At 43.1% G+C, this 19926-nt stretch overlaps 1 protein-coding gene across 1 annotated transcript in view; it reads left to right on the forward strand.

Annotated features, from left to right (window-relative positions):
- Positions 1-17824: 17824 nt before the first annotated feature.
- SPTLC2 (serine palmitoyltransferase long chain base subunit 2) overlaps positions 17825-19926 on the forward strand; it is an 85850-nt gene continuing 83748 nt past the window's right edge. The window contains exon 1 of the mRNA XM_074365189.1: positions 17825-18071. Within this exon, the coding sequence (XP_074221290.1) occupies positions 17943-18071 (129 nt within the window). The 5' untranslated portion in view covers positions 17825-17942. The remainder of the gene's footprint in view (positions 18072-19926) is intronic.

The following is a 19926-nucleotide window of genomic DNA, read 5'->3' on the forward strand; positions in this document are numbered from 1 at the left end:
GTGGGGGGTCCTGGAACTGAGGGACCACTATACAAAGAAAGCACAAATCTGACTCCAAAGTGTCAATGCTGAAAGTCTATCTTCCTGAAGATTTTATGAAAAAGATTTTATGAAGAGTTTACATATCACAAAGCTTTCTAAATATCCCATACCAACATTTCCCCAGGTCCCTCTCCCTCTTATAACTGCCTGTCCATTTCTTCTTCCCTCTCTGCTCCATCCCACGTTCCTTCTTTTGGGATTCTTCCTCTACTTCTCTCCAGATTTCTCCTCCCTCCTCCATATCTTTATCCTGGTTCCCTACCTCAGAGATAACAGATCGATAGTTCCCAGCATAGCCTAAACAGTATTTCCAATTTTTGAATTAGTGACAATATTTAAAACCAGCAGTTTTCATACAGAAATTTGATTTGCAACTTTTTTTTTAAAGGCTTTTTTTTTCTACATAGCAACCAGTGGTTGGGACTGAGCAGCACCTGCCCCTTCTAGAGGTACAGATTCTTTCATTTATCAGTCTCCTCCCTTCCGCCACTCCAGCCTCTGACAATGAGTTTGAAGGTCAGATGCTCTTTGTCATCCTTTTTATCGGTTAAGTTATCACCTGACCCCTCCAGGTATTCGAATTTCTGAGCCTTGTCTATTTCTTTACTTGGGTACCATGGCACAGTGACTAGTGCAGCTAGACTTCGGAGCAGTCTTTGGGATTGGTTTTCCTGACACGGTTATGAATATATTGGAACACCTTGTAAATGAAACACTGACTGGGAAGACTAGTTCTGTACTGGTTTTTATTGAAAATCCTAGGCCTGGGCATGTCTGCTCACATGAAATTATCCAAGCAGGTGCAGCCCAGGAGCCCATGCCTTCTGCACTCAACTGAATGCTGAGCAAAGGTCAGGTGTATCTTCTAGAGAAGGTCAGCTGTATCTTCTAGAGAATTGCTCTTATCACAGGGTAAGAATCAGTTGGGCAATAAAAAGTGAATGCTTAACACATCACGTGGTGATAATAACATAATATAGTTTAATGCTCGTTCTAAGATGGGTGCTTCTAATCTGACTTATATTTATGATAAGTAATAAGATCAGTGCCTAGTGATTCACCTTTGAAACAAACTTTCTCATTTTTCAGGCTTGGGGATTCACTTAATTAGAATCCTTGAGATTGCCAGATGAGCTATTATCATTTCTAATGATTTTTCTGTTAATCCAGTTTCCGTAGTACTTTGCTATAATAGACTGTTTAAGAGCATCCACTGCTTCCCCCTTGGATAAGATTTTATTTCCTTGCCTTGTTGATGTCGGGCTAGACCACGTGATTTGTTTGGACCAATAACATATGAGTGGAGGTGATATGTGTCACTTCAGAGTCAGAGCCCTAAGAGCTAGCAGATGTTAGCCATGGCTCTCTCTTCCCTGGACCACGAGGATAGCCAGGCCCTGGAGTAAAGGGAACGTGGAGCAGAGCCGACTCCCTGCCGGATACAGAGCCTGAGTGAGAAATAGACCTTTCTTATATACCACTGAAATGTTGGGATCATTTGTTACAGCAGCATAACCTAACCTGTCATGACCAACATGTGTCAACAAAGAAAAACACTAACTGATGCCTCTGATAGCATGATAGATAGCAAAAATCTCAATTTTTTCTACTTATCAAAATGATTTATATTTTCTCATTGATTGAAAAGGAAATTCCATAGATTTAAACTTACAAAATAATTACATAATCATGAGTCTCTCTTTACATAATATGATACATAAAATTACAGATATATATATGTATGTATGTATATTAGATCAGCCTCCCAGGACAAAGCTTAGATGGGGAACTGCCAAGGTTTGCTTTTTTTGCATCTCCTTTTTTAAGCGCCCGTCGCTGACCAACCCCTTTCCAACAGACATATTCTTTCTTGAAATAGGCCAATGGCTTCAAACAGGCTACTATTTTGAGTTCTGCTAATCCAGAAGGCATTCTGCCTCTTTTAGGTGGTAGTATATGTCTCAGCTCAAATCCACTATGAGTGAAATATTTAAAAATTATTTCTGTAATACAAGTACCTGGGAAAAAAATGCCAGAGTATAATATAATAAGTTAATTCTCCCTCCCTTCTCCAATCCCCAGGACCACTCTGCAGAAGTCATCCTGTTAGGAGTCTGGTATCAGGGCCAGCTTCATTGATGTACTACCTCTGCAGCCACCCAGAGCCCCATGCTCGGAAGGACTCTGTACTTGGTTTAACGCTGTGCCATTACCATGCTGAAATTCTTAATAATTTTTGAACAAGGGTCTACCATTTTAATTTTTCACTGGGCTGCCAAATTATATAGCTGGTCCTGTTTATGTATATTCATCCAGAAACATTTTAATGCACATACAAGCAAGTGTTTGCTTATTTTTTAACAGTGGCTCACCAAGCCCTTTTTTTTTCTTTTCTTTTTTCTTTGTTTTTCCTGTATAAAAAAGGACCCCAATATCAAAGTATGAGGAAGGGGAGAACAAGGGACATACTCCTTGGTGTAAGGAAATGGGGGGCAGGAGAAGGATAGGCCTCAAAAGGCGGGGTGAGAAGGGGATGTCATTAAGGCAGCAAAATATTTTTGGGAAAAAGTTAGAGAAGGAGTCTCCACAGACTCAGAGATGAAGGCAGGGGTCGCGTATTCAGTGGGGGGCTCTCCACTCAAGTGTTCAAAGGAAGGGACATGTGGACCAAGCCCTTTTCTTTTTTCCTAGGGCTGCAGGAAGACTACATTTCCTAGCCTCCCATGCAATTAAACTGAACTCCGTGACTGAGCTCTGGCCACTGGAAGGTAAGCAGAAGTGACATACATCACTTCCACAAGGATCCCCTACAGGAACCTGCCTGATCTTCTGTACAGTCCTTCAGCTGTGTGTATGGCTTTCTCTGTTTGCACAGGAATGAAGGACTCTAAGAAGGCATGGCCGCAGGATGGGAGGATCCTGGATCCCTGAGTCACTATCTGGAAGGGAACCTCTTGGGAGAACCCCTAACCCATGTTAGATTGTGATGCTAATGAAAAACAATCTGCGATTCTGTCAGGCTATGGAAACTTTGGAATTGCTTATTACAACAGCTAGTATTAATTTCTATAAGACACACACAAATGGGATCATAGTATATATGTGCCTTTTGGCCCTTTAAAAACAAACATATTTTAGAAATGTTTTCATCATGTGTATGTTGAATTTATACTTTAACTCATTGTGAGTTCTTGGTAGGCAATCACCACAGCTCTTGAGTAATGACAACCCAAGCTATGTGTGTCAAGCATAGCGCCGGAGAATTTCTAAGGAGCTCTTTGGGCCAGTCCAAGCCCCAGATCTATTTACCTCCTTCCCCTGCTCTGTGCCAAAGCTTCCTGTAGACTATGTTTCCCAGGACTTCTCGAGTCAGCTGGCTTCCTGCTGGGCTGGGCTAATGGAAGACTGGAAATTAGGAGGCAGGAGAATGGAAAGGTCAGAGTAATTTCCCCTTTTCTCATTGCCTTGGGCAGCATTGTTAGCAGCTGCTGCATCTTTCCTGTGCTTCTAGCTCATGCCGAGCAGGCCCTCCACAGTTCTGACTTAAACCAACTGACCCCATCCTGGGCTCCTTGACACCATCTCCCTTCTTTACCCTTCCATATGGACTGAATGTTTATGTCCCCGCCCCTGCCCCAGATCCATATGTTGAAGCCCTAACCCTCAACATGACTGTATTTGGAGACAGGTCATGTAGGGATGTAATTAAGGTTAAATGTGGTCGTCTGGATGGAGTCCTGATCCTTATAAGAGATACCAGAGAGCTTTCTCTCCCCCTCTCTCTCTCCTCCCTCAAGCACTTCACAGTGAGATGGCAGCTGCCTAGAGGAGAGGCCTCAGAATGAATCCTACCTGGCTGAAACCTTGATCTTGGACTTCCAGCCTCCAGAACTGTGAGAAATCAAGTTCTATTGTGTAAGCCACCCAGTCTGTGGTATTTTGTTATAGCAGCTTAAACAGACAAAGACACCATTCCAGCTGAGGAGTGCTAGTAGCTGCCCAGCATTACTCATTTCTGGGCTCTCACTGTCTCCTTTGGGCTTCTCAGCTTTTCTATCACCAATTTTCTGCATTAAACTCCCTCTGTTTCAAGTGTTCACAGTGGTTTCCCTTTTCCTGATCAGACCCTTCTCAGGGACATTACATGGACTAAAAAATATCCAGCTCTTATCACTGACAATATAATGTGCTGCTTAAGGAAGACACTATAAAATTAGTCTGACCCAAATTTGAATCCTGACCCCACCTACTTTCTTGATCAGTTGCCAAAATGTAACATTAGTCTCACTAAGATTCAGTTTCCCCATTTGCAAAATTAAAAAAAGGACGTTAAGCCCATAGAGGAAATAATGCTTGAAGGGCACTCAACATTAGAGCCTGACACAGAGAAAATTCTCAATAAAGTTAGTTAATATAATAGGAGGAAGGGCAGGGCCTAGGAGACACTGACATTGTCGGCCATAATTACCAGTGTTCTTGTAATTTATGGTGTGTAGTGCAGCACCCTAGACACTTGTTTATCATCCCTTTGTTTAGAATCAGTGCCCAGAACAGATTATGGGAGAGTCTCAGAAAGCCAGGTTGTCCCTGATTTCATAATTACCAAAGAATATCTTACATGAGGCCTGCCTTATTTTCTCCACTCCCTATAGCTGGCCCTGAACTTGCCCTTGATTTCTGAGCCTTTAACCAAAGAACACACCCTACACTCATCCCTCACACACCCTATCCAGACCCTGGCATCTAAGGCCTTCCGAAGCCGTTGAAAACCTAAGGAATTGCTGAGAATTCCAGACCTGGAGGCAGCAATCTTTCTCTGTAAGGGGCCAGATAGTAAATATTCCAAGGTTTGTTTGCGAGCTACTTAACAGTTTGTGTTCCAACTACTCATTTTACACTAAAAAGTTGGGAAAGCAGGAGTAATTGAACGGGCACGGCTGGGTACCAATCAAACTGTATTTATGGACACTGACATTTGAATTTCACGTAATTTTCACCTCTCACAAAATATTCTTCTTTTGATTTTTTTTAACCACCTAAAAATGTAAACAAATATACTTTGCTGTTAGGTTGTACAAAAACAGATAGCAGGCAGAATATGGCCTGCAGGCCATAGTTTTCAGTTGGCTTTTTACTCAAGTTCATGTGTTTTCTTAGTTGTTGCCCTCTTTCTTTCCTTCTTTGATGTGTGACACTGGGAAGTCACTTAGCCTCTCTGGGCCTCAGTTTTTTCTTAATTAAATAATTTATTTTTCAGTTTTATTGAGATATACATACAATGCTGTATAAGGTGTACAGCATAATGACCTGACACACATACACTGTGAAATGATTACCATAAAAATTTTAGTTCACATCCATCTGGGCTTCAGTTCTTTATCAGTAACCCTGGAGTAGCAGTAGATAAGTGTGTATTAAATTCAGCTCTTCGGTGAGGATGGGGCAGGAGAGCTGAGGATGGGGCAGGAGAGCTGAGGATGGGGCAGGAGAACTACCGTTGTCTTGTTGTTGTTATTGTTTTTAATCTCTTTTATTTCTTTAGGCTTCCAGGTGAAATTTCATTTAAACAAAAGGTTCTCCTCCTACGAATTAATTTGGGAAACCACTAAATTCCAAATCTTTCTCCTGCCTCCTCACTCCTTACTCAGCACAAAACGAATTCAACACTAACATTCCAAAGAGTAGAGCCGAAATGGTATAAAAGTTTACTTTCCTCCCCGAATACCCCTTTATTAGATGCTCAGTATATTTATGTCTTGTTTATGTGTTTGTTTTAGTCACAAAATTCCATTCACTCGTTAAAGAAGTATTTGTGGAGCACCTTCTACGTGCAGAGCACAGACTGGATGTTCGTGGTGAACAAATCAGGCTTGATCGCTCCTGGAGTTAGCGGAGGAGGGAGGAGCGGAGCAGTGATGGAAGGAGGGGTGTGTTGGGCCGGGGTTAGAGGGGAGGGAAGAAAGGGAGGGGTAGGTGCTGTGCGGATGGACCATGTTGGAATGCAGAGACAGAGGGAGGAAGGGAGACTTGGATGAAAATCAGCCTTCCCAGAATTGTCCAACTATCACTCCAAACTCCTGCTATCTTGCCGCCCCCACTTCCTTCCGGTGCTTTCTCCAAATACAGCACCGTTTCAGTTTCAGTTTCTCCCGCTAGCACGGGCGCCAGCGCATCCTTTCTGCCCTTGACCCTTCCCAGCACCCGGAGGAGAGGGAAAGGACACCCCAGCACGACCGCAGCCCCTCCTCCCGCGCCCTTCTCGGAATCGCTCCCTGCCCCACTCACGATCGCCCACCATCACTGCCCTTAGCAGCAGTGTTCTGATCTCTGGGGAAACAGTATTAAGGCTGACCCCAATCTGTTCCAGTGACCTTTTCTAGGCAGAAACGTTGCTGCCAGTGATTGCTAGGGAACGCACACAAACACGAGTTCTCTGTGGGACTTCAGCCTAAAATAATCTCAACTCCCGGCTTTCACTCTCGGGTGGAGTGCGGTTAGGAGGTTCCAGGGACACCTAATCTAACCGGCTGTTTTCTCTGTGACAACTTTTTCTCTAGGACCAGTCCTTTCCTTCCTTCTTATTTCTTTACCCACCACCTCTTTTCCTCACTCACTGGAGAGAAGTCTTTACAAGATCAAGTTTTGACTTCTTTACTGAGGAATTTTCAGCAAATCCCTGCAATGGCTGTATCTCTCAGTTTCTCACCTGCTTTTGGAATCTGTTCATCTTCAGGTTGATTGGCCCCTTCCTACCCATTCCCTAACATATTCAACCTGATCTTTAGCTCCCTTTCTTTCTTCCTAACCCAATGTAATAGACACTTAGGGTTATCTTTTAGCCCATAGCTCACCTGTCTCTGAGAATTTCACACACACACACACACACACACACTTCTGGGTGGGCGCTTGGCCGCCATGTTTGAGTTTGAGAACCTGACCTTGCCTCCATGGTGTTAACTGGGCCAGGCACATAACGTGACTAACAACAGGGTCAAACCTACTCTCTTTCCTAGACTTCAGAACTGAGCTTGAGATGCTAGCCGCTATCTGAGCTGGTCTCTTGTGTGCAGGGAATGCAGACAGAGAGGGCTTTTCCGTGTAAATGTTGAATCAGTGAAACTCGTCTGTGGAGATTAAAAAACGACACAAATTCTCAGAGAGAATCAGAGAGGAGGCTAGAAGAGAGTAACTCGCTAGGTGTGACAGCTTTCCAGTTCTTGCTTCCTGACCTTTGAAAGCAGGTACCCCTGGATTCCTTAAGATTCACAGTGAATAAGTCTGTGTGAGATAGAATGTATTTGACTGCAAGTAAAAGATAACTTAAATGATGGTTGCTTGAACCATTAGGACATGTTTTTTCCTTTAAAAAGTCTGAAGTCAGGCATACAGGATGTTTTCATTTCAGCTATGACATCAAGGGCCCAGGCTCGCTCTACCTTTTGGCTATGCCATTCAGCATGCTGGCTTTCCATTCTTGTGCTTGTTGTTGCCTCGAGGTCTCAAGCTCCAGACATCATGTTTTCACATCATCGCATCAAGTAAGAAGGAAAAGAGGAGATGGGAAGGGGCTCAATTTTTTTTGTTTGTTTGGGTTTTGTTTTTGTTTTCACATTTTTATTGGGGGCCACAGGGGAGGGGGCCTCTTCCTGTCAGTGGAGGTGCTTACAATTTCTCCAAGCTTGGGCCCTGGGGTGACTGGGCACACAGGACATGTTCCCATTGTTACTGGAGAGTAGATCCTTTTCTCTTGCAGGAAAGAATTCAATAGCAAACCTTAGTAAAGTAAAAGCAAGTTTATTTAAAGAGATATACATTCCATAGACAGAATGAGGTCTCAGAAGGGAGAGCAACTCCAGGGCGCAGGTGTGGTCAGTTTTTAAACAGGCTGAGTGATTTTATATGCTAAGAAGCAGGAGGGTTATTCCAATTATTTTGGGGAAGGGGCGGGGATTTCCAGGAATTGGGCCCTGCCCAGTTTTTGGCCTTTTATGGTCACCCTGGGAACTGACATGACGCTGGTAGGTGTGTCATTTAGCATGTTAACATATTACAATAAGCCTATAATGAGGCTCAATGTCTACTGGAAGTCGAATCTTCCACCACCTTGAACCTAGTTGGGTCTGACCAGTTTACATCATATCCTCAACAGCTACATCATTCTTTTAATGGTTGTGCTTTGTCCCTTTCCCTCCTGTCTCACCATCATCTCAGAAGGGCACGGGGTAGTTGTAGGGTGTGGCCTGGATGATCATGATGGCATAGCAGGTGTAGGGGCTGAGTGTGGGCAGACTTATTGGGAGACCTTGATGGTGAAAGATGCCACCAGCACCGACTCCTTGGCCCAAGCATTCTGGAGGAAGGTGGTGAATCTTGCAGCCATCTTGGTCTTGGCAGCGGCTCAATTTTTGTTAATAAAGAAAAGTACCTGTTTCTCAGAAGCTCTCCATAAGACTTCCTCTATATTAAATTGGCTAGAACTGGTTGAATAGTTACTCTACCTGCAAGGGAGGCTGGAAAAGTGAGTGCCTGGCAAAGATGAATTAGATTTCCATGATTAGCTTAGACCAATTATAACTCATGTGGTTGGCAGGACATTTGCTTCTCTGAAATCAAGGGATCTCCTCCCTGTACCTGAACAAAATCAGCAAAGAAAAAGGGAGGAGGGAAGGGAGTTAGTGTTACATATAAAACAAACAGTGCTACACCTTTCTCAAAATTCCTGTTCCATTTAAACAAGTTTAACTGTATCTGTTACTTATAACCAAAAGAATCTTGACTAAGACTCCTGTTAAAAAGAGAGTGCCTCTTTCCACATTTCTCTGGTTTACCTCCTGCTGCGTTCCTCATTCCTCCCTAGGGAGGTGGCTATTATGAATGATGCTGCCATGAAGATTGCCACGTTCTTCATTCCTCCCCAGGGAGGTAGCTATTGTGAATGATGCTGCTATGAAGATTTGTATACAAGTTTTTGTGTTGACATATGTTTCATTTCTCCTGGGTGGGTATCTAGGAATGAAATTGCAGGGTCATATGCTAAACCTTATGTTCAACATTTTTAGGACCTGCCAAACTGTTTTCTAAAGCTGCTGCACCATTTTACAAGCCTACCAGCAATGTTTGAGGGTCCATTTCCTCCACATCCTCACTAACATTTGATATTGTCTGGCTTTTAGTTCTGGCCATCCTAGTGATTAGGAAGTTGTATCTCATTGTGATTTTGATTTACATTTCCCAAATAACTAATGATGTTGAGCATGTTTCCATTTGGTTATTAGGCATTTGCATTTCCTTCTATTCAAATCCTTTGCCCATTTTAAAATCAGGTTATTTGTCTTTTTATTATTAAATTATCAGAGCTCTTTTCATACTCTAGATATGTCTCTGATCAGATATATGATTTGCAAACATTCTCTCCCATTCTGTAGGTTGTCTTTTCACTTTCTTAATGGTGTCCTTTGAAGACTAAAAGTTCTTCATTTTGATGAAATTCAATCTATTTTTTCTTTGGTTGCTTGTACTTTTGGTGTCATATCTAAAACCATCGCCTAATTTATGGTCATGAAGATTTATACCATTCCTTTTTCTAATGATTTCATAGTGTTTAGCTCTACATTTAGGTCTTTGATTCATTTGGGCTTAATTTTTGTAGATAGTGTAAGATAAGAGTCCAGCTTCACTCATCTACATGTGGATATCTAGTTGTGCCAGCACCATTTGTTGAAAAGACCATTCTTTCCCCCTTTGTATGGTCTGGGAACTCTTGTTGAAAATCAATTGATCATGAATATTAGGGTTTCTTTCTGTATTCTAAATTCTGTTCCATTGATCCATATGTCTATCATTGTCTAGCACAATGTCTTGATTACTGCAATTGTACAGTAAGTTTTGAAATCAGGAATTGTGAGGTCCTCTTATTTTGTTCTTCTTTATCAAGTTTGTTTAAAAAAAAAAAAAGATTGTTTTGAGTATTCTGGGTCCTTTGTACTTCCAAATGACTTTTAAGATCAGCTTGTCAATGTCTCCAAAAAAAAAGGCAACTGGGATTTGGATAAAGGTTGCATTGAATCTGTAGATCCATTTGGGAAGCACTACCATATTGACAATTCTTTTGTGCACAATGAGGTGGCCAGTCAGTGACATGGTGACGTGTGGGTTGATAAAAGAATTTACCAGATGAAATGTGAGAATAGAAAAGTTGTTTATTAGGGGTATGCTGCCATAGACAGCAGTGGGCCACATAGACAAGAGATGCATGTGTGAGCACTGCAAGCCGGTTGTTGGGGTGTGTTAGAAGATAGGGTCTCAAGGTGCCTGATCAGCTTGTGCAAAATTCTCTGATTGGTTGTAGGTGAAGTAAGAGGTTTAGGGTCCATGAAGAGCCATGGGGTTTGACTCTGATAAGGTGGGCTGAAACAAGCCAGCCTGAGCATTACCTAGGGCTATTAGTTTGTTAGGTGAAACATGCCCAATAAAGAATGTATTTTATCTGTTGAGGGATCTCAGGCAGACATCTGGAATCACCTCCTCTGAACGCCTGCCCTCCTAATACCATCACCTTGGGGATTAGGTCTTTAACATATGAATTTGGGGGGGACACCAATATTTAATGTATGGCACTCTATTCTTCCATTTATATAAAATTCTAGACAATGCAAACTAGTCTATTGATAGAAAGTCTGGGGATGCGGGAGATTGGCGAAGGAGGGAGGGATTCCAAAAGGGCACTGGGAATCTTTGAAGCTGATGAATGTGTTCATTATTTTGATTTGGGAGATGACTTCATAGGTGTTTATATTGTCAAAACCCATCAAATCTTATACTCAAATATATGCAGTTTACTTGATGTCAATTATACCTCAATAATGTTGTGAAAGAAGATTCTGCTGAAAGATTGTGATAGTTAGGGTGCTTTAAGTTCCAATTTAAAAAATTTCAATAGGCATGAACAATTAAAGAGAATTTCTTGACTCAATATAGTTGAAAAGTCTAGAGATAGGCTTCAGGCATGGTTTGATCAAAGCACTGCCTCCATATGTCCATGAACCTCTCTGCTCACTTCCTGATGCTGGTGTCATCCTTACTTGGGTTTTCCTCGTGGTAGCCAAACGGCTGCAGTAGCTGTAGGCTTCATATTCATACTGCGCATCTTCCATAAGAACAGATAGATTTCCTTCCCCCAACCATGGAACCAAAATCTCCCGTCTTACCACAGTTGAATCAACTAAGCTCCTGTGTCTGTCCCCGAATCAATCACTGGGGCAAGACCCTGGGCAACAGTTAACCCAACTCTAACTATGTGACTGCTAACCAGTGAAGGAAGAGTAGAATGGATGATGGAAAAGCAACCAGTTCAAATGCGGGATTCAGACTGGCAGATAAGTATGGGATGGCAGCATGGGGAAAGGCAGGCTTGGATTGAAATAGAAGGTGACTCTAAAGTTGTCTTATGTTTTAAAAGGTGTTATTGATAGAAAACAGAAGTGTACTATTTTTGAAATGTTAAGAGTGTCAGGGTCTCAAAGTAGGTACAAGAAAATTCCTTTTCCCTGTCAACCACTTGGGCACCTCTGTTGTATCCCCACTGCTTGTTCTAACTCTGGTGCTTTTCAGGACATTTATTGAGAGAACTTGTGTGGCTTTGGAGATACCCTGAGGGCATAAACAACAGAATGGCACTCTTCTAGATACAGGTTAAAATGGCTCCCACAGACGTGAGGTATCAGAATTGATTTGGGGGATGATACGAGACAGGGAAAAATGTGAGAAAAAGTTAGGAAATATTGAGGATGGAGGAAGAAGAACCCCAAAAGTTCATTTTAAAGGAAGTTATTTTGTGCAAGAATATGCAGCATTGTCAAGTACATATATAGAGAGTGACAGGGAAGACAGCAAAATTTTTGAAGAGTTCAATAATGAAGTGGAAAAGAAATAGCTGCCTCACCTTAAACAAATTCTGTTTAAATATGCAAACTTCATTTCTCCATAGAATGCACATGCCACATTGCCTAGGGACCAATGAATCTTCTTATTTATGTCATTTTTCTTTCTTTTTTTAATGGAGGTATTGGGGATTGAACCCAGGACCTCATGCATGCTAAGCATGTACTCTGCCACTAAGTTATTACCTCCCCCCCCATCATTTTTCCTTTAATTATTTAAAGGAATTGTACTATATAAAGTACAATATAGTATATAGTATATAGTACAATTCAATTTATGTCATTTAAAATTGACAATACATAACATATTCAGAGCTGGTATAGTTGTCTCTGAGTTCTTTGTCATGATTAATGTAGTCTTAAAGAGTAAATTCTGAGTAAACAGAGATGATATTTTTATTTTTCTTACATAGCTACGTACACAGAGGATATTAATTAATTGCTTTGAGATGATGATATGTTGAAGATGATAAAGTATTAATCACTATAATCAGTTTAAGTTAACATAAATTTGGGGTAAATTTTGGAGTTTAGGTTTGGGAAAGAGGGAGCACCTAAAACCTGTATTTCTTATAACATCTTCTAAAAGTGTTGAGACTCTCCTTGACATTCCTACCTCCTGCTTCTTACCATCATATTCAACATAAGCAGTATAATGGACATCTGTTGTTTATGCCTGTCCAGCACCCCTTTTTCTGGTAACAGCACACTCATCTCTCCTATTTGGGAAACCAGTCTCCCGTTCTCAGGGCCTGTAGCTCAGCATTGGAGGAGTGGGTGGGCACAAGATTCAGGCCTGGCCAATCAATCCAACATCCATTTGAGACATGTGACCCGAGCTGGGCCAATGGGAGCTTACCTAGGACTCTCACCAGGACTCCAGAAAAAAGGCATTCTCTCTCAACTGAGATTTTAAAGCTTGTCCATGGCAAACTTGCCAACCCTGAACCATCTTTACCATCACATGGTGAACCCCTACCTGGGAATGAAGCCAACTCAGAGGGATGCTGAACCAAGGATGGAGACAGATTCCTGATCACCTGGATCCAGTCAGATCTACCCTTAGTCTTTTTGGTTATGTGAGCCAAACCTCCTCTATTCTTGATCTAATTTGAATTTAGTTTCAAAACTCGAAGTGCAAAGAGTCTTAACTGATACTACCACCATTACCATAATCGTTATCTGTAGCACCACCTCTTCCCCTCCTTCCTGGAGCCGTCAACAAAAGTCCACTTCCTGAAGTAGAGCCTCAGATGATCACAACAATCAGCCTGGCGAGTGCCCACAGGAAGTCCAGGGTGGCAGTGTGGGGTGTAGTGGTTAAGTAGGGCAGAGGAAACATCAGGCAAAGAGGTGCTTCTAGGGCAGAGAAAACACAAGGCAGAGAGAGCTACCATTGACGGACAGGCTCTAACTGCCTATTCCTAGAGTGCTCATTTGTTTCATCTCTGAGCTCTGACAGCAAATGACACAGATTAAAATCCCTCTACTGGATGTTTAGCAGGCACCCTGAACCAATCAGGAACCATCATTCTTAAAGCTGCATTTTAGCTGTCATTCCATTAAACAGCTCAGGCCTCACAATAATGCAATTCTAAATTCTTGTCCCAGGGTCCACCCAGTTTTGTGAATGCAAACATTGTTACTGAAAATGGTCCAAAAATGTTATTCAAGATTTTCCAGCAAAAATAGGGCCAGGGACTCCCTGAGAGAAGAAGTAACTCCTAAATTCATTGTATTAGATTAGGAGTAATAAAAAGGGAAGTAGGAGACCCATTTCTTGTAAATTGAGACTGCAATTTCCACAAGAGCAGAGACCATTTTTCTGTCTGCTTATCATTGTATTTGTAGTACGTAACATGATGCCCAGAAAAAAATATTTGTTGAATGATTGACCAAAGAGATCAATGATTGAATGAAGCATGAAAAGTTTGGAAAGGGAAGACCAGGTGATGCTTTTAGAGTCAGGATCAGATATTAGCTTTCAGTTGTCCAGCCCTGGGTTTTGTACCAAAGCAGATTGCCTCTGGAGGGCTCTTTCTAGGTTATAATTGTTCTGCCTTCTTAACTACTATTGTGGACATCCATCATTTTTACCTGCAAGGTGTTTGTTCCCTTTTTTTAATGAGGTCCCTAATTTCTTTCTGGGGAAATCCTTTCCTCATTTTCTGTCCTCTTTTTTGGGAAAGTGAATCCTGGTAAGCACCTTCTACCATGAAAGGTGAAGGCACGACATCCTTCTTTTGTTTGCCACCTGCTTCTATGGACCAATGTGACCTAAATTCAGCCAATCAGATAGATACTCTCTCCCAGGACTGACTTTTGGGCCAGTGACTCAAGGATGGAAGGGCTGGTTAGAGCTCATTTATTTTGGTGGTGATGCACTCACCAGACAGTTTCTGCTGCAGTCGCCTGTTGAGGTCCTTGCTGCCTAGTCATCTGGAGCTCCCTTGGCTCCTGACTTTTTCTAAGCCTGGTCCTCCAGCCTTCAGCCAGATCTCTGAGCTGCTAATAACCTCTCAGTGAATTCCCTTCTGTGCAAGTCAGCGAGCCTTAACTTGGGAGGCCTGCAACCAAGACCCCTATTTGATGGCGCAGGCCAGTTGCTCCTACAACTATATAGCCTAGTTTCTTTCACTTAATTTTTCTTCCCAGGCTGCAGTTCTGCATGGCCCTTTTTAAAATGCTGTATCAGAAGCTTCCTCTTTTCACACTCATTCCAAGCTATTGTTATTTGTCCTTTTCATTCCCATTTCTTGTAGTGGACAATGATAGGGTTGTTCCTTCTTTCTCTGCAGTGAATCCTCCTTCTTTGTAACTGATTCCTCACCTTCAGCAGCTAGTCCTTGGGCTTTGGCCACCACTGCTTGGCCAAGCATTAGATATCTCACCTTAAGCTGGGCCAATCAGACTTCCCTTTCCTAGGAGTTTATGAGTTTGACCTATAGAATGTAAAAGTTGTAGATTGCTGAGAGCTAAGCCTCAAAAGTAGGTTGGTGCTGGGGGAAGGTCTATAATTTTCTATTGCTGAGATTTGAGATCTGTTCCTGAGTCCCAACACTTCCTATCTTGAGAAGAGTTTCAGTAAATATACCTTCCTTTTAAGTTTCTAATATTGGCTTCTCTGTAGTCAAAAGACCCTTAATTCATGGTCTCTATGTGATAGAAGGCTTCTTGGAGGCAGAGCCAGATTTCCATTCATTCATCCATCAAACATTTATTGGGCACTGACAATGTGCCAGGGACTGTGGTAGGTGCTGAGAACCTAAAGATGAATTTGACAATCCCTTGAATTCAAGGAGATTGCTCTCTGTCTAGTTCAATCAGTTATTCATGCATTTAAAAAAATAGTTCACATATTCAACTAATAATCACCAGCACTTATTGAATATTATGTGACAGGCCATGGTACTAAATGCTTTTCTTATTTAATTCTCACAACAGTTCTATGAGAGATGTCCCAATTTACAGATGAAGGAACTGAGTCACAGAGAGCTTAGGCAGTTTTGCCAAAGTCACAAGGCTTCTAAGTGCTGGAGATGAGTCTCCAATCCTGTCTGACTACAGAGTTCCTGCTTCTAATCACTGTGTAATCTCCCTCTCAAAACAAAGAATCCCAAAGCAATGTGACATATACTTACATAGGTGTGTATAAAGTTCACTGAGAAGAAAGTGAGTAATTTTGTTGGGGAGGTTGGAGTTCAAGAAAGGTTTCCCAGCTGAAGAGGTTTGAGAAATCTTGAAGGAAGAGAAGAGTTGTAACCCTGGTGCCTAGCACAGAACTTTGCATATGAATTCAGTAAAATGATGATAAGGCAGCTTATGCCTCTTGAAGGAGTTTTTTTTTTCCTGTTTACATGAAACCTGGGGTGATTCCTACTGGCTTCTGAGGCATCCTTTTTGTGATTTAGCAATGTTATGCAAGATCATCAGATTATCTGTATATTATATCACTGATGCTCACAAAATCCTTGTGAGGTAAGTAGTTCAGGTATTAACTTGTAAGATGGGTGAGGAAACCAAGGCTGATGTTGAATGACTTGCACAAGACCACACATGGTGAGTAAGTGGCAAAACAAGACAAGGACCTGGTGTCCTGAAGGGAGGGATTGGCTAATAGGACTCCTGAATCTAGCCAGGCTCCTTAACTTTTAGTCTCCAGTTCAAGGCTTTGCTCTTTTCAGCCTTTATACCTGAGCTTCTGAAGGTTTCCTCTCCAAGGTATACCTGCCCCTTCCTTCTCATGTCCAGCTCTCTAAATCCTACTCAGCTTTCAAGATCAAGCTCATTGCACATCTTCCTCCCGAGCCTTCTTCAAGTTCATTCAGCCCACTATCTAAGCTCCAACTGAAAACCTTACCCCTGCTTCCAACCAGATTCCTGCCCTGAAAACATCCTACATACAAAGTCTAGATTTGTCTCTGCTACCTAGGCTTCCTCATCAGAACTACTGTTGAATAATGATGCCAGCCTTTGGTAAGCTTTTTTTGTTGTTTACTTTATACGTGTACATCTTTTCTCTTGCAGACTGTGAGAGGCAAACTTCACATTCAAATGCATAAAAAGAAATGCTTCATTTTTAGTGTCATACATTTGCCCCCAAATTGCATTCTTTCGGAGCATGGTGTTTGTTGACTCCAAGAGAATATCTGCTCTGCCTGCCTGACGTTAGATGGTTCAGCTCTGAAATCTTGAAAAAACTGATACCTTATCAACCCCTTTTCTAGAGCTCCTAGGGGTGGAGGAAGAATGCAGGGGCTCTCATGGGCACATTCAGCGATTAATAATAACCAACACTTAGTAATGTTTACTAATTGTCAGATCCTGTACAAAATACACTACATGTATTAACTTAGTAAATCCTCAGGACAATTATTATTATCCTCACTGAACAGATGTAGACATATAGAGGTCACTAAGCCATTTGCACAGCCAGAGGTCAAACCCAGACTGACTCCAGAGTCCATACTCTTAAACATAACACTAAATTCTTTATGGGCAACCAAAAGTTTCTTGTTAACTTCATGTAGATCCATTTCCTTTCTTTCTAATAACTATGGGACTATAGAACTGAAGGGGTGAAAAATAATGTATATATTATGCTTCTAGTACGGGCCAGGTTTTGGGATAGGTGCGCAATGGTTTTATTAATGCAGTTCTTGAAATGAACCTAACAAGTTGGAAGTATTAACTCCATTGTAAAGAATCTGGCTCCCAAAGTGGTTAAATACTCAAGGTTTAGCTTCTGGTTACTGGCAGAGTTGGAACGAGATCAGGTTTCTTGACTTTCAAGGAAGTGCTCTTAAAAAAGGAATTGTATGGAAAACCCTGATATGAACAGATGTGAAGGGCAAAGAGACATCCGAATTATTACTTAAGAAATGTATTAATGTACGGGGCACACTGAAGAATGATGAGCGAATGTCAAAAAGGCTATTCTATAAAAAGCCACAGAAAAATCAGCTAATTAAATAAAGGAGCCCTGACTCAGGCTCGGATTCAAACCCGAGAACTTCCCCAGAAGCAAGGGCAGAGAGGGCGCCACCAGTTCCGAACAGGGAACGCGCTCTACAGACCTGGGTTCTGCCCGGGGGCCGGGTCCTCAGGTCCCTCCAGAAAACCCCCTCGACAACCGCGAGGCGCTTTATTCTCGCCCGTGATTGGCCAGGCAGGAGCCTGGGGCCCGCCTCCTCCTCCTCCAGATTGGCCAGCGGTCCTCAGGCTCACGACCCCGCTGCGCGCCGCCGTCCGGTCTCCCCCTCCCCTGCCCCGCCTTGGGCGAACCGCGGCCTCGGCGGGAGTGGGCCCCGCCCCCACGTGACGGCCCGGCAGGGAATTGGCGGCGGCGCGCAGCGATTTCCGGTTTCGGGAAGGTGGGAGGGGTGCGGAGCGGGACTTGGAGCCGCCGCCGCCTCGGCCGCCGCATATAGACCCTGCCTTGCGCCTGGTGCTGCCGGGGCGATGCGGCCAGGTCCCGGAGGCTGCTGCTGCCGTCGCCCGGTGCGGGCAAACGGCTGCGTGGTGAATGGGGAAGTGCGGAACGGGTACGTGAGGAGCAGCGCCGCTGCCGCCGCAGCTGCCGCCGGCCAGGTACGGTGGGATCAGGCGGCCGGGCTGGGCCGGGGGCGGTGGGCCGGGACCCTGCGAGCCGGCACCGGTGCGGAGGGGCGTCCTCGCCGGGCGAGGTCGCGGTGACGGTCTGCGGAGGCGGGCGCGGCTCAGGTGTGCTGGCGGCGGTGTCCTGGCGCTGACCGGGCCTGTCGGAGCCGGAGGACTCAAGGGCGGCGCAGAGCCTCCCCTGTCTTTTCGCGCCTGAGGTCTTCCTACCCTAGCTCGGAGATTTGGGCTCTGCCTCCTCTACCCGATCCCGCCAGCAGTGGGGGCTGCCCCCCAGGAGAACTAGGGTGTGCCCCCTTGGACCGCCGGAGGATCCACCCAGGGACTTCTGTTTTTTTTCTCCCGAGGATCTCTCCTATGCACCCCAGGTAGTGCTTCTTCCTAGAACCCTGAAGCCCTCCAGGGAAAACCACTCCAATGGTCCTCAGGGAGCAAAGAAAGTTAGGAGGTGGTCCCAGGCGGAAACACACCCAGTCTCTTCCTACCACGTACCTTCCCCTTCTACAAGCAGGACATTAGACCACAAATCTGGCGGGGAACCTGGTCCAGTGCCTCAAAAGCGTTATGGTCTTACTCAGCTCGAGGTGAGACCCCCCTTCCCGGGATCCTTGTTGAGTTAGGTGGTCCTTTTGATCCTTTGAGCAAGAGTGCTATCACACAAGGGGATCATTTAACCTGATGGTGACTTGTGATGAGTCTGTCTACTAATTAACCAAGGATGAATCAGCCAAGTCCAGGTAGTTCTGAAATATTTTGAAAAGTTTTGAATTCAAAGCAATAATTGTTATCAATCTTCCAGTTCTTTGGACTGACAGGTATTCTGCTGATACCTGTTTTTAAAGACAAGCGGTATAGAAGATCGATGTTGGTGGAAGAGAGGGTTGTGATATTTGCAGTTGACTTTAATACTTTGTAGTTCAGAAATTAAGGAAATTGTTTTCCCCGAAAGTAGTCAGTTCCCTGGAGCAGGAAGTATGACTGTTGTGATTTAGTTTGGCTCTACCATAAATATCTGACAGCCTTCTCCCCTACTCAGTAATATGATAGATAGGCCTGTTACTGTTTGGTGTGAGACAGAAATAAAGCATTTCTCCAGGTCATGTTGAGATATGAAGACCATAAGAGCTTGGGGGAAATACGTAAAAGAGATTGGACCTCCCCTGAAGTTTCAGGGCAACGTAATACCCAGATTCAAAAAAATTGTTTTCATTTTTAAAGATCTAACTGTAAGAGACAGGAAGTGATAAGAATCAGCTCATTATAAGTGGTAGAAGAAGTTGTTTTCCTAGCCATGTAAATGTTAATAAGCATTTCCTAGCAGTGCAAGGCTAATAAGACAAAATTGTGATATGGAATGTAACAGGGAAACCTAACGGTGGGAGTCAGGAAATACACTGCAGGCTGATGAGTGGGTTATGATTTTTAAGAGGGAGAAGGAAATGAAGAGAAAGGTGTTCACACTTTAGAAGTGCTTTGTGTTTAAGTGTTCTTTTCATTTGACACACTTACGTTCTGAATTAGTAGTAAATCAGATTCCTCCCTCCCATAATCCCTAACAGTTTAGCACTGGTAGACAAGACGTTTCAGAGATTGCCGATTAGATGAAGAAATATCAAGTTGCTAAAGTGAAATTTAAAAATCTGTATAACTGGAAAATCTGAATGACTTTTTTTTTTTTTAATTGGAGTACAGTCAATTACAGTGTGTCAATTTCTGGTATACAACACAATGTCCCAGTCATGCATATACATACATACACTGAATGACTTTTTCTAATATATTTTAGTGAAAATTTTCACTCAAGACACAATGGTGGTATTTGGAAGAA

This window comes from Camelus bactrianus, chromosome 6 (assembly GCF_048773025.1).
Source record: "Camelus bactrianus isolate YW-2024 breed Bactrian camel chromosome 6, ASM4877302v1, whole genome shotgun sequence".
Taxonomy (NCBI): Eukaryota; Metazoa; Chordata; class Mammalia; order Artiodactyla; family Camelidae; genus Camelus; species Camelus bactrianus.